Here is a 24,768-nt window from a genome sequence, read left to right as displayed (position 1 = left end):
GCTTTGGAGTATCAGCTGTACTCTGGTTGCCATCACCAACTTTTTAGAAAAATGTCTAGTTTTCTGTTCTAAGCAATATTAGTCGTAAATTCAGAGGGAATTGGGAGAGGAAGCACGGGAGCAGTGAGACAGTGCGAGGGGGCCTAAGACCACCTAAGAGGTGCTGGGAAGCTTTCATAGACAGACATATCCAATTTCATTCTCACAATCCCCCCTAAGTAGGTATTTTTCTTTTTACTGCACATATGTAGGAATTACGTTAGGAAAGGTCAACTTAGTGGCATTTAACCAGTTCCATGAATTTAGGGAAAAGCGAGAACTCAAACTTGAGTGCAGAGCCCTTTCCCTTGATCACAACTGCCTCTCACTACAGCCAGCACTGCCCCACCCAGCCCTCCTGGGGCACCACCACCATCCTAGGGGGGCCCATCACTCTGCACCATTCAACCTGCACCTCAGCCAGGTTAACCTCCTGAAAACTGTCCCAGTGCCCACCCTGGTTTTGCAGGGCACCCATCTCTGCCCTTCCTGGCCTGTCCACCTTTGCTTCTCCCTAGAGCTCAGGAGTGCTCCCTGCAGGCAGTCAGACTGGTGTCCTTGCTATTGCCCATGACGGTGCAGTTACCAAAGACCTGCGTTTACAGGTAGAGAATTCATTTACAGGTGAGACAGGAGCTTGGCCAAAAAGAGAAGGTGAGAGGTCCCCACGTGGTAAGTGAGGAGATGGGGCCGTTGGCTGCCGCTCTCTGGGCTGGCTGCAGCCCACACGTCTCTCCGAGTGTGAGCATCTCCCATATTGACCATGATTCTCACTAAATACACACAATTTTTTTTAGTACAACACTGCCCCTACACTCAAGTCAACAACTGAAGAACTCAGCTCTGTTAAGGGGAAAAAACCGAGTTCCACTGGGTTTATTGAGCCTCCAATGGGCACCGTCACAGAGATTTCCAAGAGTCATCCTGTTCATGTGGGATTTTTGTCATGTAAGGTCCTGACCCTAGAGTAAGAGATGCGACTTCCCTGTACAACGCTGTTGCTCACGTCGCCCTCTGGTGGGATCCCCTCTCAGTCCTTCTCTATTTACCTGCCTCTCTCCATAAGGGTCAGCCTATGTATCACCTTGAATTCCCTTAGCACCTGTGTAAACAGTCTATGTAGTATTATTATATACCTGGTTACATGGGCAGCCTTAGAATTTTTTCTCTAAGGATTCATCATGTCTATAATTTAATCATTTCAACTAAAATTTCAGGCTTTTCAATGGCAAAACTGCTATTTATTTTCCTGTCCTGGTTGCAAAGAAGATAAAAAGAATGTGGACTCAGAAATATGTTCTTCACTATATGCAAACTGCACTTGCTATAATAAATTCACCTGTTTCTTGAGCTACCTGAAACAAGTCACTTGTGTGAGGCTCATCCAGACTCCAGTAAATACAGTTAGGAGTTAACACACAGGGCTCCCTGGTTCATATGGAATTTAACTGGCTCCAACATCTTTATTGAATCATGTGCCTTTTTAGACCAGTTTCCCAGTCTCGGCACTAGTGACATTTTAGGTCAGTTCACTCTGTTGTGGGAGGCTATGCATGTATTACAGGATGTTTACTCATTACATGCCACTAGATGCCAACAGTACCCTTCTCCCCATTTGTGACAAACAAAAATGTCTCCAGCCATTACCAAATATTCCAGGGTAAGGGTGGGGGCAAAATCACCTCCAGTTTTTCTAGACCTAAGAGGCACTTAGAGATCCCAGACCCACAACTATTTATGGAGTGCCCCCTCTGTGACAGGCATGGGACAAGGGCTAGGAATTTTGGGGTGCATGAGATAGGTAAGATCCCAGCTCACTAAGAGCTACTTGGTGACGCTGGCAATAAGCAGAAAAAACAAAAAATTTCAGATTCAGAAAAACGCTCTGAAAGAAAGAGAGTGACATGCTGGAGAATGACTTGTGTGTGTGGTGGGAATGGGGATGGTCACCAGTTCAGAATGGGTGGTGGTTGGGAGAGGGCACTCACGGAGTAAGTGACCTTTGAGCTGAGTCCTGAATGATAAGAAGGAACTGTGTAAAGATATAGGACAGAATGTTCTGGAAGAGAAAACAAGTACTGAAGCCTTAAGGAGGGAATGAGCTTAGTGCATCTGAGGAACAGAGAGCAGAGTGCAATGAAAGAGGGGAGAGTGTAACAGCTGGGCTCAGAAGCAGCCTCTTGCCAGACCACAGAGGGTCCAGGGTGGGAGGTTTGCATGGAAGCTACTGGAAAGTTTCAAGTAAGAGATGACATGATCTGCTTGGGGTTTTAGAGCAATTTCCCTGGTTGTTGGGTGGAGGACTACAGGGGAGACAGGTGGGAGTAATTCAGATTATGTTAATCTGGACCCAGAAAGCCCTGACCCCAATTCAGAGGGTACAGTGGCTCCTAGACCCACAAAACCGGGTTAGTACAGAGATTCTGGGGGTTCCCAAATGGAGCGATGGCTTGGAGCACCAGACTCCTGGAAAACTGGGAGTGTTTTTGGAGAAGTGACTTTTTGTTTGTTAAGCTTTGTAGCTCCTAAGAAAAAACACATTCTTAAATGTCTGCTTTTCTGTTCTCTATTTTTTCCTTTCTCTTTAATTATTTTTCTCTTTAATGACTGATTTTCCTACTTGCCATTTTATAACAGACATGGAAAAGATCTGCCTGAAAGCCTCACAACTTGAATCTTTGCATAAACTCAAGGAGCTTTGCACATCCTTCCCCAAGGACAAGAAGGAAGGGTGGCTACTTACCTCGGCGCAGAGTATGAGGGCTAGGCCCGGCGGCATTATGAGCTGGGCCAGCTGAGAGCTGGTGGGAGCTGGCAGCTGCCTGGGTCTGCGTTTGGCCAGTGGTCATCTGACTGCTGTTTCTCCCCGGTGCAGCTGTAGGTGCAGCTGCAGATACAGAGTCCTTGGGCTTGGGAGGACTAAGAGGAATAAAAGTCAAGTTAGATGTCAGACACTCCCAGCTATTAATAGAAAAGCTAAACGTACTATACTGTAAACTATAAGATTCCAAGTGTAGTTTTCACTTCAGCAGACAAGGAAGGAGATGATCTGAAATTTTCAATAGTTCACACTGGGCCTGTTAAAGCTAATGTTTACTTGGTGTCACATACGACTACTTATTTTATGAGATTTATTGCATTAGACTGGCCTCTATTCTGCCACTTCAATATCATGATGGAGACCCTTTGAAAGCAACCGATAAGAAATTTCAAGTTCTACTGTGCTTGTACTTAAAATGGACATTATTTAATAATAAGAAAGGGCTTTTGGATGTTGACATATGCATTGGACAAAACTAAGCAAAAGCTGTGGCAAACAATACTCTAAATTTTAAAGTGTGTGAGTTATTATCAATAATTTGGACTTGAGGAAAGAGAAACTCTGAGAGGCTAAATGATTACTCCAAGTCCAGAGTTGGCAGTAGCGGGGCAGAGATCAGAACTCAGGCTAATTCCTGGCCTAGAACTTTTTATACCATACGTTACAGCTACATTTTATCAAGGTCACCAAAGAGTGAATGCCATTAGTGAAATGCACACAAAAACATCTATAAAATATCATAAAAAAACAAAGAGCAAACTGATGACTGGCATTCCATTTGTCCTTCTGCAGTGAAGACTAATTGTTGTCTTAAACGATATATTTAGCCTTGATTAAACAAACTGAATGTCATGGGGAAATGAAAATGTATGAATTTGCTTATACTTTTTTTCTCAAAAAAATTTAAACCAGAACAAACATGTGCATGGGGCAGCGTTACTGACAAACCAACATGGAGCTTATCATGTAGGTATAAAGCCCCGTGAAGTGTGAAGCCTTCATTTTTCTTAACCACAGAGTGAACTTTCCCAAGTTATGTGACTAAAAAGGAATTCAGGGATGCATAAAGCAGTCAGAGCTCAGTGGGATGACTGAACAAGATTCCCATCTCATACGCAACTTCACACACTGCAAGGCTCTCCCTCACCCATCCCAGAGAAGATGAGAGGAGGGAGTTCTCCCAAGGCAAATTCAGGGGGGCTAAACAGGCTGTCCTTGTTTCATGCACATTTATTTTATATATGATCATTCAGTGTGTCGTAGTCAAAGCAGAGAAAATGACGATAAAAATTCTAGCACACACTCTGTCGCAGGGCTCATCTTTTACAGCAGCTGTCAGTTCCAAACCATGAAAGAGACCACCTGAAGTGGCCTCTGGTGGTCATGTGCCCAGATCAGTGTGCAGAACTGAGTTAATGCCAATTAAATAAAAATCTCAAGTTTAAGGTTTCTTTTGTTCAAAGTTGCTATATGTTTGCATCCCACTCCAGGTGGCTTATCAAAAGGTTAAACAACTAAAAGAGTCTTTTAACAAAATCTACCATCTTATCTTCTACCTTGGATTCATGTGTCAACTCTCCGACAAGATGGAAGCTGGGGTGAGGAGGCTGGAGTCATAGTCACCCCGTGTGCCTAGTACAGTGCCTGGCACATACCAGTTACTCAGTACATCTGTTTGATTGAATGACTTAGTGAATGAGTGAGTGAATGAATGAATGAATGCCAGGAATACTAACATCTAACTAACTTGCTACATTCAAATGCTTACCAGTTAGCACACTGGATGACAACAAGCAAATGGTACATGAATGCTGACAGTACACATCAAACAGGTAAGAGAGGTTTGTCATACTGCTAGACATGTATCGGCTTCCAGTTTCCAGCACCAAAGCAGTATGGCAAAGAATGCAAACAAACGTTGCTTTCTTTTGACAACAGAAAAGGAAGCAAGCAATTTGCAATCTTTTTTTTCCCGTCCTTTGCCCATTGGAGGAGTGAAAGCCAATCTGGCTCACTCCACGCTGGGGTGATTCTTTGGGCGTAGATGCCATGCCCAAAGGCCACCACCTGCAAGAAGGCTGGGGCATCCAGCCTCCACTGCCAGCAAAAGTCAGCCTTCTTACCTGCCATCGCTTGGGCTTGGCCCCTGCTCCAGTATGCCCGCAGAGGAGGGGACAGTCCCACCCCCAGAGCTGCTTTCAGCCCTAGAGCTCTGGGGAGGGGGCTCTGGGCCTGCTGGCGCCAAGGTGCTGCCATCTGTGGGCGGGAGTGGCGGCTGGAAAGCAGGGGATATATGCTTTCTATTTAGGGTGCCACCCCGCCGGTGGGCCTGGAAGTCCATAAGCTTCACACCAAAGCTACACAGAAAGAAGAAACAGTCAACACACCATGCGAGCTGACTACTGAGACAGAAGCCCATCAGTCCACATGTGTTAAAACCACACATAGGGACAGCCACCCAAGTTGCCCAGCATGCAAGGAAGCGGCAAGGACCACACTAATGGTCATCCCTATTACCAAGGCAAGCAACTCCACTTGGCTTTAAACCTGAACAAAGCCAACAAACCTGGTACTGATCAGTATCTTTGATCAATCTGGGTGTGAGCAGCTGAAAGCAAACAGCAGGCCTCATCTCGAGTGACATCGTGTTAATGTGTTTATTTCCCTACTACCTAATACCCATCTCAAAACTGTGTTTGAGAAATGAGGCTGAAGCCAAGTTTAAAAGGCCTATCAGTGGCAGTATAAGGTAATCACACTACACTGCCTCTTAATTAGATGAAGTGTAGAAATATCCATAATATGTATGTGCAAAGAATACATCTGAAAAATATACAAGACTAGAAAAAATAGTTGCTTTTGGGGAGGGGATGGTGACTGGGGGATAGAGTAGAAGGAAGACTTAGTTTTCACTAAGCCGAATGGTGCATGGACTTGGAAACTTTTTTCAGTTCAAAAAATAAAATGATACAATGGCTCTCTGATCTTATGTATGCTGTAGCAGCTGGCAGGGAGGATCCACCAGGCAGATAACTGAGAATTGTCTGTCATGTGCTAACTAGACTCAGCACTGCACTTTATAACTTAAAATATGTGAAAGCTAATTTTGTTATGGATAGAACTTGTCATCAGGAAACACTACCAAATGTGTGAATGAGCGTTCAGATGAGTAAAACTTCTGCACAGAATAAATGTGGATTTCAGAGTGATAAAATAGGAAAGTAAAGCATTTTCCTTTGCTATGGGTAAAAAAAATCCAAACAAAGCAAAACAAACAAACAAAAAACACACCTCATTATAAGACTGGGCGACCAAAATAAGAGCTTATCATTTAGTTTGAATGTAAAACTATTTCTAGAAATATTACATACACTCAAGAAAAGCATGTTACTTTGAACAGGCCTCTTAACTCTGAGCAGCGCAGGTGAATACAGTGGCGTTTCATCATACACGTTGGATAGGTTGGCATCAAAAGGCAAAAGTCACAAATACTCTTAATTACTCTTAATTACCACTATTTACCTTTTTTCCCCTTTTCCTCTTTTCCCCCTAATCAAGTACATTTAGGTGCATTTGTATTACGACATGTGTATGATGCCATTCCACTGTAGGGCTTACCACAGACCATCAAGTTAAGCTTGACTACGAATGTTAAGGGAGAAGCTGCACACCTGCTTTACGGTCAGATTAATGCTTGGAGCAACCTACAGCAGAATTCCTGAAACTGTCTGGATTCTATCAGTCATGGGTGCATTGAGGGCCACTCTCAAATGCCAAGTCCACTGAGCCAGTACCAGATACCTCGGGTCTAACAAGTCTCCTGCGTGGTATCTATTTTGGGTTTGGAGGTGAACAGTCTAAACACACCTCTCCTTCTTCACCAAGTCCCCTTCCATCACCGCCATGCTGGCGGGCCGCTTCCTCTCCAAGGTCCCCGAGTCAGAGTCGTTTCCAGTGTGGGATGAGTGATTAGAATTTGGGGTGGTGAGAGGTACAAACGCTTCTGATACGTTAAATTCCACCTCTGCAAGAGGAAAAATAAGTGCATGAGACATAGAATGCAGGGGTCAAGGGAGCTGTAAGACACGCCCCCCACTGGAACAGGAACCTCACTCTTCAGTCCGCAAGCCCCCGTACTTCACAAGTGGAAGTCCCTGGCACTCTCGCTGTAAGGATGGTCTATCAAACCAGTGGGAGGTAACATAATAGAACGAGAGAGAGGGGAGAAGGTATGATTCAAAATACAAGTTACACAACCCTTCTGCTTTCTCTTTAGTGGGGGGGAAAAAAAACACCTGTAACACAGAAGAGGACAATGAGCATAGATTACTTATCTGAATTCTTAAAAAAGTGAGAGATATTTACACTCATAAAATAGAAATAAAAGGCAACATCAAGTCCATACTCCCTATGGCAGTTTTTGTAAGAATCGTTTCCTTTATGGAAATCTTGGGCAGAATGCTAGTAATCACTCATCTATCACATCTTCGTTCAGCAGCCTTCACGAGGGAGGTGTGGTTCTTGATGGGAAGACAGTGGTAAAGCACAGATGAGCCCAGCCTGGCCTCATGGGGCTTATGCTCCCGTGGATGCCCCAGCAGGGCTGCTCTGGGGGAAGTCCAGACTCCCAACACTTACCCAACCAGTACCACTACAGGAGGCCACGGGAAGCTCTGTGGATACCCGGACCGCAACAAGCATAGTTTGAAAATCTACTGCCTACAGGATGAAATTCTAATTCTCCAACATGGCCACCTCAGACCTTCACTAACTGGTCCCAGTTGACCTTTCCTGCTTTGTCTTCCATCTTTGCACAAATCCAAAATCTAGCTAGAGAAACAAAAAGCCCTCTTCCATGTGGAAAACTCCTGCATATTCAATGTCACCTCCTCTATAAAGCAATCCCTGGCTCCCTTTGCCTAGTCTCAGAGTTTGTCAAATCTTTCTCCATCTACCTATCTTTCTAAGCTGCCATATGCTATAATTTTTCTGTTTATGTGGCTGTCTCATCTGGTGGCCCCAGTTCCTCCAAGGAAGACTGTAGGTCTCACCAGCAAACATATAGCACCTAGTGAGTATTCAATGTACATTGGCTGAATATGTTTTAGTTGAAACTAAATGAAATATAAAATGATATGATTATCATTATGTCCAAATATGAACGCAAATGAACAAAGTCTGGAAAGAAATATGACAAAGTGAAAAAAATTATGTAATAATGAAGGGATTACTGATGTACTTTCTTCTTTAAGGAAACTTTTTTTTTTTTTTTATAGAAATGGGGTTGTACTTTGTCACCCAGGCTAGAGTGTAGTGGCATGATCATAGCTCAAGGCAGCCTCAAACTCCTAGGCTCAAGCAATCCTCCTGCCTTAGCCTCCCGAGTAGCTGGGACTACACGCGTGTGCCACCATGCATGGCTAATATTTTTTAAAAATTTTTTTAGAGATGGGGTCTTGCTATGTTGCCCAGGCTAGTCTCAAACTCATGGCCTCAAGAGATCCTCCCACCTCAGTCTCCTGAACAGCTGAGATTACAAGAAGATTTTTTATACTATTATTGTATTGCTTTGACAGTCAATGAAATTGAAATGATAATTACCTTCAGGAAAGAACCAGTCGGCATGCTGAATGATGGGTTCAATCACCGCAACCACGTGGACAGATGTGGCTGCTGCCATTTCCGCAAGCGTTCTGCAAAGGACATTCACAAAATTAAATATTTCCCCAGGCAGCCTCTAATTTCTGCTGGTTTTATTGGGGCAATTCAATTATTTTTAAAGGATAAAATATTTAAACACAGATGCAAAAATCAAATTCACAAGGTCCTGGCCTATGAGTGTAGCAGTGATCACCCAGGGAGAAAAATTAACCTGACTCTGCTGTCACTCCTTAGACTGCAATGTGATAGCAACCACAGTGGCCATGGTCCACAGCCCCTGTGAGCAGTTAGGCCAGTAAACAATGGTGGCGTATCTTTTTTATGTTTTTGTTTTTTCCCCCAGAGACAGGGTCTTGCTCTGTTGCCTAGGCTGGAGTACAGTGGTGTGATCATAGCTCACTGTAACCTCAAATTCCTGGGCTCAAGTGATCTTCTTGCCTCAGCCTCCCAAGTAGCTGGGACTGCAGGAACTTGCCACCACACCTGGGTCATTTTTTTTTATTTTTTGTAGAGATGGAGGTCTTACTATGTTGCTCAGGCTGGCCTCAAGCAACTCTTGGCCTCAAGCAATTCCCCGCCCCCCACTTCAGCCTGCTGAATTGCTAGGATTACAGGTGTGAGCCACCGTGTCTGGCTTCAACAATGTGTCAAATGCTGCTTTTAAACTGGTTTGGAACAAGGGTTGCACTTCTCCACTGGAACAGTAGCACACATTGTAACTATCTTCTAAGATCCCAGATCACCAAAAACCAATTGTGCTGGTAATGTCACTAGGAGCATGCATTGTTGCAGTGTGTCTCTTATACCAGAAAACCTGAGCGCCCATATTCACATTTAAGGTCATCATATATATGGACTGCTCCCAAGATGAGTGTGCAGAAGTTAAAAGTGATTGATGCCAGGGCTCAAAAGGAAGAAAATAAGTAAGAACCATTTCCCTGCTGCCAAGCTCATATTCCAGTTGGGAGCCAGAACACCATAAAAGCCTGCAAAAGGCCTGCTATTTACTGAGCACCTACCATGCTTCGGGTTCTTCCCCTCATTTAATTTTTATGACAACCTGTTTTGAGGCCTATTTTATACATGAGGACACTGTATTCCCAAGAAGCTTGATCTCAGATCTGACTGCCTCAAACCTATCCCTTCTTTTCTATTATCACTCTGACCTCACTTCCCACCAGAACGTTTTCACCCCATTTTCCAACCAAACAGTTCTAGTGCCTTTCAAATTCCAGCTTAAAAATGCAAGCTCTGCCTGCAAATTATCCTTCACATCCTTCCTCTGATCTGAATTCTGGTCAGTCTTTGCGCCTTAGAACCCTGCTGGACTGGGAGAAATAGTCCTCTCATGTCCTTTTCCAATTTTTCTTTTTGAAGTGATATCGTTTGTCTATTGATTTGCAAGACCTTTTCGTTTATTCTCGATATTTTTGGAAGAACTCTTTCCTAGTTTGTGAACTGCCTTTTGTTTAAGGTGCCTTCTGCATATATATAAGTTTCTAGCTGTTGTAGAGTCAAACCTATCAATTTTAAATTACCATTTCCTATGTTTTTATGCTTAGAAGATTCTTCTCTATCCCAAAAGCTAACAAGTATTTACCTACCATGTTCATGGCATCACTTTTTATGTTTAATCTTTTAGTCTATCTGGAATTTATTTGCTATATGACATATGTAGTTAATTTCATGTATCTACTTACCTTTAATTTTGCTTTATGATATTAGATCTTTGTAAGTAATCATGAGTGAGTGAATGAATGAATGAAAGACTGTGATTCAAAAGGGTCATTTCTCTTTTAACGGAAACGTGAATGGTTCATGATTTTACGAAGCTGACCAGCAGTAACAGAAGGCAGGGAAGGGTGATGGTTAAGGACACAGGCTCTGTAGTCAGCACCTGGGCTCCACCACTTCCCTGCTCTGCCATCTTAAGCCAATTACTTGTCCTTTCTAAGACTCAGTGTCCTCGTCTGCAAAAGTGAGGACAACTGTACCTGCTTAGAAAGGTCATTTGTGAGGACCAAATGAGACCAGCATTAAGCCACCAACAGAGTGGCGATTCCCCAGGAGATTTCCCTGAACCCTGTTCTCTATTCAATCTATATTTCTCAATGCCAACAAAATTATCTTTCCAAATACAATTCACTCTTCTGCTTAGGAACCTTGATGACTTCCCATGACTTGGAAAATAAGTTCTAAACACATCAGCAAGATGTGTGAGGCCCTTCATAACTGGCTCTGGCTTACCCAGCCACGGCCTAATGTTCCCCATCTTCAAGTTATACAAGGCCACGTGACATACCCCTCAATGCTGGAAACCAGGCCCTTTCATGCTGCAATGCACTGCCCATCTAGATCCCAGCTGTAGGAAACTATTACTTCATCAAGGTACAGCTCAAGTGCCATTTCCCAACCAGAGCTTTCCCTGAATTTTTCAACCTGAATTATGTTCCTTCTTCTGTGTTGCCATCATACTTTATAATGTCTGTGATACAAAGGGTGGCAAAATATGCCACCCCAAAATATGTCCCTTTGGCATAAGGATTATTTTGAGTTAAAGGCACTTGAAAAACAGCAGACGCAAGAAGGGTGCTCTGACCTTCCTTTTTCTTCCTGAAAGCAGGAGATAAACTCCCGTGTGAAAAATGCCCTCCCTATACCGGGAGTAAAGAAACATTATCACCAAAGACGGGGAGTCAAGGCCAAGGGAAATCTGTACCAACAAACCTTGTTAACTAATCCTTAACTGTCTAGACACTTACAATTAACTGCCCCAGCCCAAGCCCCTTCGTCTTGTCACGTTTTCACAATTTATTACTTTTTGTCCAACTTAGCATAGGAGCAATCAGCTCCAACTGCTTCTTTGGGTCTTCATTTTCCTATGGAGGCTCCCAGGTACGTGTAAAAACTTGTATGCTTTTCTCCTGTTAATCTAGCTTATGTCAATTTAATTTTCAGGCCCAGCCAGACATCCTAAGACGGTAGATGTAAAATTTTGCCCTCACTACGGTATCATATGCACACACAGAGATGTGTGTGTGTATTTTATCACTGTACTATAGCCACTGCGCTGCCGGACAGCTCAAGAGCAGGGGCTCTCTGAGCACTGGAACAATCTCTCTTACATCTGCCATGTGGCCAGCATCTGGGCGGCACCCAGCTCACGGGTGTGTCCTGAGAATGCTGGCTGAATGGAAAAAATAAACTTCAGATGGTCCTGAGGTACATCTTAATCTAGGATGTGTAGCTTGAGTTATATTTCTACTCATATCATCAGGTGGAAAGAAGAAGTTAAAATAACATGATATGGGGAAAGATTACTTACCCTTCATTTTTGGCCCATAACAAGTTAGGGCCTAACACAATCGCGATGTTGCTGGGAGTCATTTTATTAACGTCACTGGTCTGAGCAAGCTTTGCGAGGAACTTGATTAAATACCTATGGAATAAAAGAAAAGGCGGAGGAGCATCTTCTCTGAAATATTTGCAGGAATGTTCTTACTGCCCAGGTGCTCAGTCTCAAGGTTGCTCAGGTACTAGCTGCAGAGTGTTCCTAAATCAGAATCTGGCTCAGATAAAGCATTTCACAAATTTCTTGTGTCCTTTGTTTCAGAGAACAGACTAATTAGGGCTTGGAAGAAGAAAATAGCTCAAATGTAAATCTCAATGGTTCATCACTGTTTGCTGTTTATTTCTAATCCATTTCTCCTTTGTGTCCTATCTATTCTACCCCGAAATTACAATGTAATTAATAGTGGGCTCAATATATATACATTTCTTAATATTTATTTTTTTTTTTTTAGAGACAGGGTCTTGCTCTGTCACCTAGGATGGAGTGCAGTGGCAAGATCATAGCTCACTGCTGCCTTGAATTCATGGGCTTAAGTGATCCTCCTGCCTTAGCCTCCCAAGTAGCTGGAATTACAGGCACATGCTACCATGCCTGGTTAATTTTTAAACTTTTTTTTGTAGAGACAGGGTCTGGTTATGTTGTCTGGCTGGTCTCAAACTCCTGGCCTCAAGTGATCCTTCCTCCTTGGCCTCCCAAAGTTCTGGGATTACAGGCATGAGCCACTATGCCTGGCTGTCAATACATTTTTAATACAAAAATAGAAGCATGGGTATATTGCTTAAAGAAATCTGTATTTGTATTTATGTTATAATTATGAAAATATCCAATTTATCATACAGACACACTCTCTTATGTATAAGTACAGTAGTATAAATGCAAAACATTAAGAACCCAACTACCTATCAATAGGGGGCTAAATAAATTACAGTATATCCATACAGTGAAGTACTCTGCAACCTTAAAAGATTAATTTTGTACTGAAATGGAAAAATTTCCAACATGTATTAAGCAAATACATTAAGATGCTAAGCAAAGAAAGCGAAGGGGAGAATGATGTTTACCATATACACTACCAGTGGTTTTTAAAAAGGGGGAGGTGAAAGAAAAAAATATGTATGTATGTATGTATATATGAATGTATTTGCTTACATATGCATTAACTCTTGCTGAGAGGATATATAAGAAACTGTATACATTAGTTGCATCTCAGGAGAAGAAATAGGTGGTTGGGGGATGGGAACAGAAGAGTGATTTTTTATTGTGTACCTCTTGAATTTTCAACCATGGGAATGTATTCCCTATGCAAAAAACAATTAGTAAAAATCAGAGAATAAAATAAATAAAATAAAAGGCCAAATCCCAACTTGTAACTGCATTCCCACCATAACACATTGAATAGGTTAAGAGTATCTGCCATTCCAAGCTGGGTGTGTTAAATTAATCAGTGAGGGATGTTGTAAATACCAACTCACTTATAAAGCAAGGTTGACACTTGAGGTATTAGAAGGAAATATTTAGCTTACCTTAGTGATAGAGCCAAAGACTGAATTTAGGGTCAGGTAACATACCGGCTATAACACCTGGCAAGTATTTGTGGCTTTTGACCAAGGTCTCTTTGAAAATTTTCTTTGTTTGGTTTTATTTATTTATTTATTTTTAGTAGAGACGGGGTCTCGCTCTTGCTCAGGCTGGTTTCGAACTCCTGAGCTCAAACAATCCGCCCGCCTCAGCCTCCCAGAGAGCTAGGATTACAGGCATGAGCCACCGCGCCCAGCCCAAAGTTACATTTGGTATATCAAAGGGAAAATACAAGCTAAATTCTAGGAGTCTGTCCCATGGTAAATTTTCTTAATACCATAATTATTCCATAAAATAACATGTAATCTCTATTCCTTGAAATTTTATTAGTAGGATGATTATGATTTATGCTCTATTTAAAATAAATTAGGTAGCAAATATGAAAGACATTACAGAGTACAATTATTGATTGATTTGCTTTTTACATACCAGAAAATTTAGATTCCAAACCTAATAGTCAGTTGCCCAAACTTTTCACAAGAGTTTTATTTTTGCTAACAGTCGCAGTAGTAAAATGATAACTTACATATTAATACCAGATACCGATGCTTCACACTAATATACATCGAATCCCATTCCCAGCAGCCCCAAGTTACTCTCCCAAGTGGTTTTTTTAATGTGCCAAGTATGCTTGAATAAAACGGCATCTCTGCTGGTGATTAAATCTGTCTTCACTCCACAGTCACTGTGGCACAATCATACATACCTAAAGTTAACGAAATTCTGTGGTGGTAACTTCTGACATGTTCTCCATAAATCTTGAAGTTTTTTGTCTTGATCTTGCACACTGAGAAAAAACATTTTTAAGCATAATGATTTATTAAAACACGTATTACCTGTAATATGTTATTACACAGGTAATACCCATGTATTAATACAGTAATACCTGTATTAATATGCTATATTAATTCCATTTGACAAAGAAGGCACAGTTGGAAAACAGCCCAGATTTTGGAAATAAACAGATTTGGAGTTAAACACCAATATAACTGTTTATATTGTTTATATGAACCTCACGAAGACTCAATCTCCTGAGGAGCTCCCGTGCTATGTACAAACAGTTGTAATGTACAAACTTTCAGAGACATGAAACAGAGGCCTGTAGAGGGGAGCCTGTAGAGTAGGGTCCACTCTGCCTACTAGGGAAGAGAGTGTTAGTAGTTGTCTCCATAATATGGCTTTGGACTTCAAACAGCCTCCAGAACTGAAGCATTCTGGAGAGTTACGGATGGGGTTAAACATAATTATGCTTTAGAGGCCAGTCGATGTGTCACCTGGATGGAGGCCCATGTTGACATTCTCAACTATAGAATCAATTACCAACAGACATCTTTTTCAAGTTTATTTTCTCGTAAGGAAGAGTTTGGGGGGTCTTAGAGAGAGAGTTGAGGGTAGGAGGAGTAAGGGAGGTTATCTAATAAAAGAAAGCCCACAACTTTCCTCTACCTGACACGGATTGTTGGATTCCATTTAATTCAGTTGCATAAACATCAATACTGACAGCAGACTGGGTCTCAGGCTGGGTTCCAAGGATACAACAATGACTAAAAACTTGTCTCTGAACTTAAAACCCTCCCCATCTACTAGGGACAAAGTCTCTGATTCCACAATTACAGAGAAAAGCTCAAATGCAAATGCCTGGTTAATGTAACAAGGGATGGAGTCACAGGCACTAAAGAATAACTGATTAGAACAAATAGCTTACATCTAATCACGGCCAGTCTGATGGGAACAGGAAATTGTCTACTGATGGGGGAAGAGGACAGGAGTGGAGGTGAGATTTGTTCTTCTTCCCTTAGGGGTGAGGAATTAGGCACCTTGGAGAGGAAACAAGAGAAACCACAAGGGAAAAGGCAAGAAGGAAGCAGGCTGGCTGACCAAAAAGAAGCCTCTATGACTTTTTAAATAAGGCTTTCCTGCTTAAAATCAACTATTCCTAGACAGACTGAAGCTGAGGGTGGAGGGAAAGGGACAAAAAATAGGAACATGGCTTTTGGGTCAGACAAGTCTGGGTCTGAATTCTAGCTCTGTCCATTACTTGCCGCTACCTTGGCCCTATTCCTTCCCAAGCCTCAGTTTCCTCATCTGCAAAATGAAGATAACAACATCTGACTTTCATGATGTTAATTAAGGATAACAGGAGGTAAAGGGTATAAAGATTAGTATAAGTACAGTACTTAGCACATAGTAAATTCTCAGTAAACATTAATTATTATTAGGAGTAATGTCACCATTACACAATTGGCCCTTGAACAACACAGGGTTCACTTACATGCAGATTTTTTTCAATAAATATATTGGAAATTTTTTGGGGGGAGATTTGGAACAATTTGAAAAAATGTGAGAATGAACCACCAGCCCTGAGATAGCAAGACCAACCCTTCCCCTCTCTCCCCCTCCTCCTCAGCCTACTCAACATGAAGATGATGAAGATGAAGACTTTTACGATGATCTACTTCCACTTAATGAATTAATGAATAGTAAATACATTTTCTCTTCTTTATGATTTTCTTAATAACATTTTCTTTTCTCTAGCTTACTTTATTGTAATAATACCATATATAACATATACAACATACATAATATGTGTTAATCGATTGCTTATGTTATCAGTGAGGCTTCTGGTCAACAGTAGGCTATTAGTAGTTAAGTATTCATAGTTAACTTTTGGAGTCAAAAGCTATATGTGGATTTTCAACTGCGTGGGGGTCAGTGCCCCAACCTCCATGCTGTTCAAGGGTCAACTGTATTACTGCACTGCTGAGCTTGCACATAGTTTGGCAGGCACGTTGCCACCGATCAGTGTGACACTTGTTCCCAGTTACAGGGCTTTCTTCAATGTACTGGGTCCTTGAGATTACCCAGTTCATTAATGTGGATACGGCTATGTCTTCATCCATATAAATCACACAAATTTAAACCGATACATAAGTAGTGACCGTCCTACACTAATAATTACAATACTCAATATTTTCACTCTAAACATAAATAACTGGGGCACATATTATTTAACGAATATGCAATTTTATGGTTATTTTACAATCCCTGATAATAAAATGATTTACAAATAGGACACAATATTACATCATTTCCTTTAACTTTCAAAATCCTGTGTTCTTTAAAGTTACCTTGCAACCTGTGTCCATTCTTCATACAGATTAAAAGTCATCAAAGGTTCAGGCAATTCCCGTAAATAGGACTTCAAAGCACCTGAAATCATTAATACGCTCTTTGAGTATCAAAAGGGATAAGGCTGAGAATCGCAGGACATACTATTTTGCAAGCTGAAATTATCTCCATTGTAATCTTCCATGGCATATAAAACAAATCATAACTTGGCAGGAGTGGTTAGAGAATGAAATGCTCATAAAACAAATCTAGGACCTTGCAAAAATGTATTGAGATCATCAGAAAATAAAATTAGCTTTAAAGCCATCCTTTCAACAGATATCATTTCTCCAGGTAGATCTGGATTTTGGGGATAAAAGGAAGGAAGAAAATGTAAGTACAGTAATGCATTGCTTAATGACAGGGATATGTTCTCAGAAATGGTCGTTAGGTGATTTTGTTGCTATGCAAACATCGTAAAGTGTACTTACACAAACCTAGATGGTAGAGCCGACTACACACCTAGGCTAGATGGTATAGCCTGTTGCTCCTAGGCTACAAACCTACACAGCATGTTACTATACTGAATACTACAGGCAACTGTAACATAATTTTAAGTATTTGTGTATCTAAACATATCTAAACATGGAAAAGGTAATGCATTGCACTAAGATATTATGAAAGATACAGCTACATCACTAGGCAACAGAATTTTTTGGCTTCATTATAATTTTATGGGACCACCATTGTATATGTGGTCCATCTTTGATTGAAATGTCATTACGCAGCACATGATTGTATATCTCCAAAATATTTGCATTGTCATCTACTTTCACTTTTACTTAATAGAGGAAAACAAACAAAGGGAATAGAAAACGGGTGTGTGCTTGTGTGTGTGTGTGTGTGTGTGTGTGTGTGTGTACATTACATTATATAATAAGGAATTTTATTAGGAGACTTGCCCACCGCTTTGAGGATGACTCAGTTTGCAGACACTCCTTGGAGCTCACCTGCTACAGCATGGGGGTCTGAATAGAACTCATCCAGGTGAGAAGTAGAACAGTCTAAAGCAGCTTTCAGTTTCTTTAACTTGGAGGCCCCAGCCCCAATTCGGAAAAGGCCCTAAAGACAACGAAAAGCCATTGGCATCAAGTGCAGATTGGGAGTCTTACGCTAAGCGGCAGTGTGGTCTGAGGGAAGGCAGCCCCACTCTCCTCCCCAACTTCAGCTCACCTCCTTGTGGGAATACTGCCTGCCTCGCGGGACTGTTGGGAGGAAAGAAGAGGGCTAGGCATGTACCCCGAGCAGAGTGATAGGCAGAGAGCAGTCCACTTTTAATCAGTGGTAGCTCTGCCCTGCCTCATCACTCACATACCTGTGCCTATTAGAAATCCATCCTCACCCTAGAGAGGCAGGAGTATGAAGGATATTAAACCAGGAATTAAAAAGGCTTGAGTTTTAAAGAAAATGTACCTTGGCAGGGTTCCTAGATCTCAGCACTACTGACACTTTGGGCTGGATAGTTCTTGCTGTGGGGGCTGTCCCGTACACCATGGGGTGTTTAGCAGCATCCCTGGTACTACCAGACGCCAGTGGCAAACCTCCTCTCCCCAGTGTGACGATCAAAAATGTCTCCAGACCCTGCCAAATGTCTCCTAGGGAGCGAATCTGCCCCAGATGAACAGCACTGACCTTGGCTAGTAGAAATGGAGGTCACATAGCTGGGGGCAGGGGAAGTGACTGGAAGCAAACACAAGGAGGGCTTTCCAGGGTGTTCCTTGATCTGGGCACTGATTATAGGGGCAGGTTTAGTCACGAAAATTCATCAAGCTGTTCATCTATGGTATACACACTTTTCTGTTTGTATGTTTTATTTCAATAAAGAGTTTTGAAAAGAAAAAAAAAGGCTTGTGTTTTGATACTTGCTCTGACCCAGTGTGAACTTCCTGCGTGCTAACTTCCTTATCTATACAAGAAGAGTAATGAGAACTGCCTTGCTTGGTTCATGGGGATTTTTTGGGTAAGAATCCCATGAAATAAAGCATGTAAATGCTCCCCTTCCCCACCAAATTGCATACTACCACACAAACCTAAGATTCTTCCTTTAGATGCTTGCTGTTAAAAACTAAAGCTCATGGAAGCTCTGGCCCATTAGCGCATCAGGAAATCCACTGTCGCAAATCACAGCCAGATTTTAAAAAGAAAACAAACAGGACAAAAAAAGGCCAGAGTGTACTGCAAGTAGGAAAAGTAAATATTGTTCTGTAAAACCTTTGTTTCGTTTATAGACAGGCAGGGTCTCAATTGAAAATGTGGGTCATGATGAGAAAGTCTGAAAACCACTGATCTACATAAAACCGACAGTGGCTGGGCAAGAAAGGGGAGTCGGGGGTGGCAGGGGGCACGGGGCTCTGGGCACAAGAAAAGGCACGGAGACTTGGCATGCAGGACCACGATATGCCGCTCACCTCCTCTTTCATGCCTGTCTCCAGAAGCAGCATGACACAGGCTTCGATGGGAAGCGCAATCTCGCGCCCACTCCGCTTCAGGTGCTCTTCCAGAGGAGTCCCAAAAGCTGGCTTTTCTGCCCACTTATCTAGAGCAGCAAATCGTTCAGTAAGACACCCAACAACTTCATGGCATTACCAAGATATTTTCTCCCCCAAACTACCAAAGGGGCTTTTCTAGCACACTGGTAGCTGAGGCTTTGAGAAAAGGGGATACCTCTGTTCTGTTTGCTTTTGTTATTTACCGTCTCCTGGAGCACAAACTGTGAGCCAGGCTGGGGTGGTTACTTGTGGAACAGAAGCCCCGAGCGGTCTGCGTGGCCCCCAACGTGAGCAGCCCCGGCTGAAGCTGCAAGGGTGCTGTGCGCGTGCACCACACCCTCGTTAACACGGGGGATTCATCTGAGCATACTGCTGTCATTGAAGAGAAATTGAAATTATTCTAGCCATGCAAAGCAGCACTGGCCTTCTAGCTAGGGGGACAAGAAACAGACTCCTTCAACGTGAAAATGAAAATAATCTCCAAAAATTTCAAACACAAGTCAAGCATTTGTCACACAAGACTAGAGATGGTCAATGTGAACTCGTGTCGGATGCAACATCTCCACGACATGCAGTGTGTCAGAATGCTGCATCCCCAAATAGGCCCAAAAAATTCTGAGTGGAAAAAAATGCGGTATCGGCAGCCCCGAAGCAGCTTAGGTTGAAGGCTGTGCTGACAGCAGTAAAGCAATAGTTTATATTATTTTCAGGTCATCTGAGGCAGCTTAGCAGAAATACACACAATAAAGCAGTAAACCGGAAAGAAGAATTGAGAAAATGGGTATTATTAAATTAGACCAAGAAGTATCTTGTTGGGGTTGGCCTGCCTGTGGGAGCTGCAGAGACCTATTGCTGCCTGAGCAGCTCACAGAAGCAAAAGAGGGAAAAGTAGTTGGCGAAAACTACTCCAAGGAGAAATATTTAATTCTCTCTAACAACAGGAAGGGCTCACACCCACAAATCTGTAGACCTGAGAGCCTGTGGAAGTTAATGATGGAAGAGCAGGTGGGGTAAAGGTTGAAGAATGGGAGAGGGGAAGGGAGGCCAGGGACAAAAATGAAAACAGGGCACTAAACCCGCCCCACCCCCCACCCCCAAGGGCTGTTGGGAGCCCTCCTCATCTCTGGCCCAGCCCCATCCCAGTGGAATCTCTAACAGAGAAAGCATCGAGGGGCCTGGCCCTTCCCAGAGGACAGAGTTCTGTGACAGTCCTTTCAGAGGCCAAATCTTACCTGGAATATTCTGTCTCTTTTATCTAACTCAATGATACTCAACACAGGCTAAAAATGGCCACATCATCTATAACCTAAGCTACATCAGAAACATTGGAGTTCTGCAAATGACACCTGCCATTGCCTCAGCCACATGCCTGGCCTTGTGATGCTGAGGGGCAGGCATGCTCTAAACCTCTGCCAGAACTTTCTAGTAAACACTGAACAGAGTGTGCTCCACTCCCCATCTTGGTGTAATGTTGGCAGAGGGTACAGGTGAGAATCACTGACCTACAGGTTAGTTGCAAGGCAAATTCTACCTTAGGTGCTGGCCTCTCAAACAACAGACCTACTATGTGCTCGGCACTGCAGCAGGCACATAAAGTTCACAGAGACTCCCCACCCGCAGGATGAGAATAATCAAATTGTGAAGGAAATACAAGACATACATGTAAACACAGAATAGTAACAAGACAAGACATGTTTGCTAAATCATGGCAGATCAATGGTATAGACAAGGGTCGCAAACGCAATCGTCTATAGGGGCCACATGGGTAGCACAGGTGCCAGAATCGTGGTGGGAAGCACGCAATCTCCGAGAGGTGGCCACCACTCCCCAGCACCAGACCAATGTTGCCTTGTGGGAAAGCAGACCCGGTGTCACCAGATGTTCTGAACTTTCAAGAGAAGCCAGAAATCAAGATTGTTATGTTAAAGTGCCTGGTTTTTAAATGATGGCAACTAATTAAAAAAAAATTTTTTTAATGCAATATGGCTATTTGCGACTTCTGGTGTAGACCATAAATGCTAGTGCAATTCACGAGACAAAACGTTCACTATTGGCTTCAGTTGTCAGAGAAGGCTTCTCAAAGGAAGTGAGCTTGGATGCGGTCTCATAAGATGGATAGGAATTAAACAGGCTGAGAAACGGGCAAATACATGTGGAGGGCAACAGGCTGAGAAAAGACCAGGGATCCTAAGTCTGGGAATTTACATCTTATCCCAAGCTCAAGCACAAGGTGGTAAGAGCATGGAGCAGAGTAGGCCAGAAGGAATGGAGAGGAAGGCAGAGCAAAGAGCAAAATGGACAGAACCCAGCGACGGGGTGGCAGAGAGGAAAGAGAAGGATCCAAGGTTTCAGACCAGATTGTTTGGAGAAAGGTGGTATCGGGGATAAGGAGGGAGAAAGGGACAGATGGTGTGCAGGGAGAATCGACTTGCTTTTTGAGATCCATGGAGTTTAAGGTGAGAGCCAGTTATTAAAGGGAACTGATGCTCAGGAGGCTGCGAGGAGTAAGATGCAGGCGAGAAGCAAAGCTGTCAAAGCTGTGAGGGATTTCCAGGGAAAAGGGAGCGAGTGGGGGAGGAAGGAGGAGAAGACAGGAGCAAGGACTGGACCTCAGCAAAGGCTCACTTCTGGGGTGGGGACAGAAATGAAGGAATGCAGAGGCCTAACAATGAAAGAAGACAATCATGTGAAATGAGAAAAACTGTAACCAGGAAGAAATGGCCCATGTCATGTCAAATGCCAGGATTTGACAAGAGGTGGCTGGTCCTTCAGGAATTGCAGAGTGTGTGTGTGTGTGTGTGTGTGTGTGTGTGTGTGTGTGTGTGTGTGTGTGTGTGTGTGTGTGTGTGTGTGTTTTAAATAGCAGAGCGACTGCGGGTGGAAATCAGATTGCAAAGCGTCAAGGGGTGGGAAGGTGGTAAGAAAATGCAGGCAGCAGGTGGAAAGGAGTCATTCGAGGAGCCTACCAGAAAAATGAAGGAGATTAACGGGGCGCCATGTTCAGAGCAGAGAAGTACTGCATAACCACCACCTGACCTTGAATGTGAGACCAGCATCTACAAGGGCGTGGGGGGAAGGTCACGCATTTTTTCTATAGCAAGGACACACTGAGTCCTGAAAACAAGACAACAAAGGAAGAGGAGACAGGTCTAAGGCAAGAGGTAGGTAGGAGGACAGGCAGGGGTGGGAGGGGTTAACCCCAGCTCAGTGAAGGGGTGACCTCAGCAGGAAAGCTGGATCACACTTCCTTCACTGGCTGTTTCCTCCAAACTCCAGCTCCCCTCGTTCCATCTTAAACTCTTCCCTGTCCCCCCTGCTCCTTATGACCTTCTGACATATTTCTCTAGGGAAAACAGCCTTGGTGAAAAAAACAAGAATGGGAGGAGAGGACTGTTCAAGAAATCCAATCTTCTCGTTTTTGTGCTTGGAGAGTTGGAGTCAACTCTTCCAAATCGGACTTTAAGCCACTCAAAGGCTAAAATGGTGACATGTCTACTCTCTTGTCCCATGCAGGGCCCAACCCACAGTAGGTATCTCATAAATACATGTTCTTGGTGCTCTGAACTTGCCCAGCAAGTCTGTCCCTGGGAAGGCGGGACACTGCCCAGTGTCTTCGTTTCTTTGCACCTTGACTACACGCCATCCTCCAGGAACCAGGAAACTGGATCATTTAGGAAAGCAAGGCCAATGGCTGAGGAAATCGGACACGCTGCACCTGAGATCACCAAAGGCCTAGCCATGGGGTCAGTCAGGATATGGAATTTTCTAATTCCATAATCCAAAAATTTTCCAGCACAAAGCCAGACTTTGTTAGGACTTCCTGAAACTTTGGGGGGAAGAAGTGGCATTCTTTAGGGTGCCAGCGTGTGCACATCCACAACACTCTCTACCCCTACACTTGCCCACTCTCACACGGCATAGTCATCACACCCGGCACCTGGGCTGATCCCCTCTCAGCTCAGGACCAGTGATTCTGCAGGGCGGGCCTAAGCTCCAAATGTCAGGTCTACTCCACAAGCAGAAGAGCATAACAGATCCAATGACGGCCAAGAAATTTCTGCCTCAACAACTTGTGCTCATCTCTGCTGGTAAATCAGAGAGAAGTGGCATCAAAAGCTTTAGGGAGGGAAAAAAAGTTTTAGATGTCCACCTTAAAATGTGTGAGGAAAGTCCAGTCCACTCATAACTTGTGGGTAGAATCTACAGTGTGCTTGAATATGGCAGGCAAAATATTAATGGGGATAAGAACAAGAGCCTTGTGTAAAGACAAACAAGGGGCCTGAAAGAAATGGTCATGATCTCATGATTCAATCACACCTGTTAAGTGACTGATGATGTATCAAGTACTGGCTTATAAAATACTCTTTTGAAAAGTATTAAATATTTTCCCTAACATGGAGGTTCTTAGAGTCACAGGGCCAGGATTAAGCCTTGTAGAACAAATAACTGATTTGGAAAAGGATAATTAGATGCTAGACTTTTTCAAGCCTATTGAAGACATCAAAACAAATAGGCACTCCCCAAGGGGCCAGCTTTCTCTTCAACTGAAGGTTTCAAAAGAACTGCAACTGCTCCATTAGTACATTAATTTGGGTTTAGAAGAAATTAGAAAATGTAGCAAGAAAGATGAAATTATGCTGGGAAATAGTACCCTCCTAGGCAGAGAAGCTTTATCCAGAGGAAATGCATGCAGAGGAGTGAGGCTGAAGAAGAACCCAGGCAGAAGTGGCAGAGGCAAGAAGGAGGCATCAGCCGCACGCAGGTTACATTACCTTGATGGGCTCGCATTTCGGGAAGGGCCTTTTCTAAGACAGCTAATGCTTTTCTATGGTAATCTGCTTGGGCTTCTAATAACTGAGAACAGACCCACATTCAAAAACAAAAGTAACGTTAGCATCGGATGGACACACACACAATGGCTGAGCAAAACTAAAAATGCAATCTTTTGCAAAAAAAGCTAAAATGACTCAATTTTTACAATGGTTTAACATTCTCTCAAGGAAAGATGCTTACCGTAACAAAAAATTTGCCATATTCCCCTTCTTTGGCCATGAAGTTGTACATGTCTGCTGCAAGTTGATCCTGGGTAAGTGGAAGAGAAGATATATTATTGAAGAAAAAAGAGATGAAAGAAAATGGCATCTGAGAATAATCTCCATGAGCTCTTAGATCAAAAAGTGATGGAAACAGCCTCAGATTAAACATCCATCAACTGACTGGTAAAACTGGAGCAACCGAAAGAATAAGGAAGCTTATTATGAGATTGGCATGGAAGATCTCTAAGATATATTGTTAATGTACCTTATTAAGAAGCGAAGTACGGAGCATTACATGGTATGTTACCATCTGGTTACAAAAAAGGGAAGAAAAATGTCATATTTTTATTGCTGTATATGTATAAAAACATGTCTGGAAGAAAAAACAATTAGTAACAGTGGTTACCCGTTGGGAACAGTGGAAATTAGACAGAAAGAGGACAAAGGTAGAAGAAAGACTTCCTGTATACTGTCTTACACTTTTTTTTTTTGAGACAGAGTCTCACTGTGTTGCCCCGGCTAGAGTGCCGTGGCATCATCCTAGCTCACAGCAACCTCAAACTCCTGGGCTCAAGCAATCCTTCTGCCTCAGCCTCCCGAGTAGCTGGGACTACAGGCATGCGC

General features: G+C 42.9%; 1 protein-coding gene across 1 annotated transcript in view; it reads right to left on the bottom strand.

Moving 5' to 3' along the window:
* The window catches only part of ARHGAP17 (Rho GTPase activating protein 17), a 52,504-nt gene that overhangs the window by 11,710 nt on the left and 16,026 nt on the right, over nt 1-24,768 (bottom strand). Inside the window, exons 7-17 of the mRNA XM_012645001.1 lie at nt 24,122-24,190; nt 23,881-23,962; nt 19,028-19,155; nt 17,570-17,681; nt 16,580-16,661; nt 14,158-14,238; nt 11,847-11,960; nt 8,462-8,553; nt 6,728-6,884; nt 4,984-5,217; nt 2,783-2,958 (exon numbers count right to left, since the gene is read on the bottom strand). Of these exons, the coding sequence (XP_012500455.1) occupies nt 2,783-2,958; nt 4,984-5,217; nt 6,728-6,884; nt 8,462-8,553; nt 11,847-11,960; nt 14,158-14,238; nt 16,580-16,661; nt 17,570-17,681; nt 19,028-19,155; nt 23,881-23,962; nt 24,122-24,190 (1,327 nt within the window). The remainder of the gene's footprint in view (nt 1-2,782; nt 2,959-4,983; nt 5,218-6,727; nt 6,885-8,461; nt 8,554-11,846; nt 11,961-14,157; nt 14,239-16,579; nt 16,662-17,569; nt 17,682-19,027; nt 19,156-23,880; nt 23,963-24,121; nt 24,191-24,768) is intronic.

The sequence above is a fragment of the Propithecus coquereli genome, unplaced genomic scaffold (genome assembly GCF_000956105.1).
Source record: "Propithecus coquereli isolate 6110/MARCELLA unplaced genomic scaffold, Pcoq_1.0 Scaffold223, whole genome shotgun sequence".
In the NCBI taxonomy this organism is placed as follows: domain Eukaryota; kingdom Metazoa; phylum Chordata; class Mammalia; order Primates; family Indriidae; genus Propithecus; species Propithecus coquereli.
The sequence above is the reverse complement of the archived record's forward strand: the minus strand, read 5'-3'. Positions and strand labels throughout refer to the sequence as shown.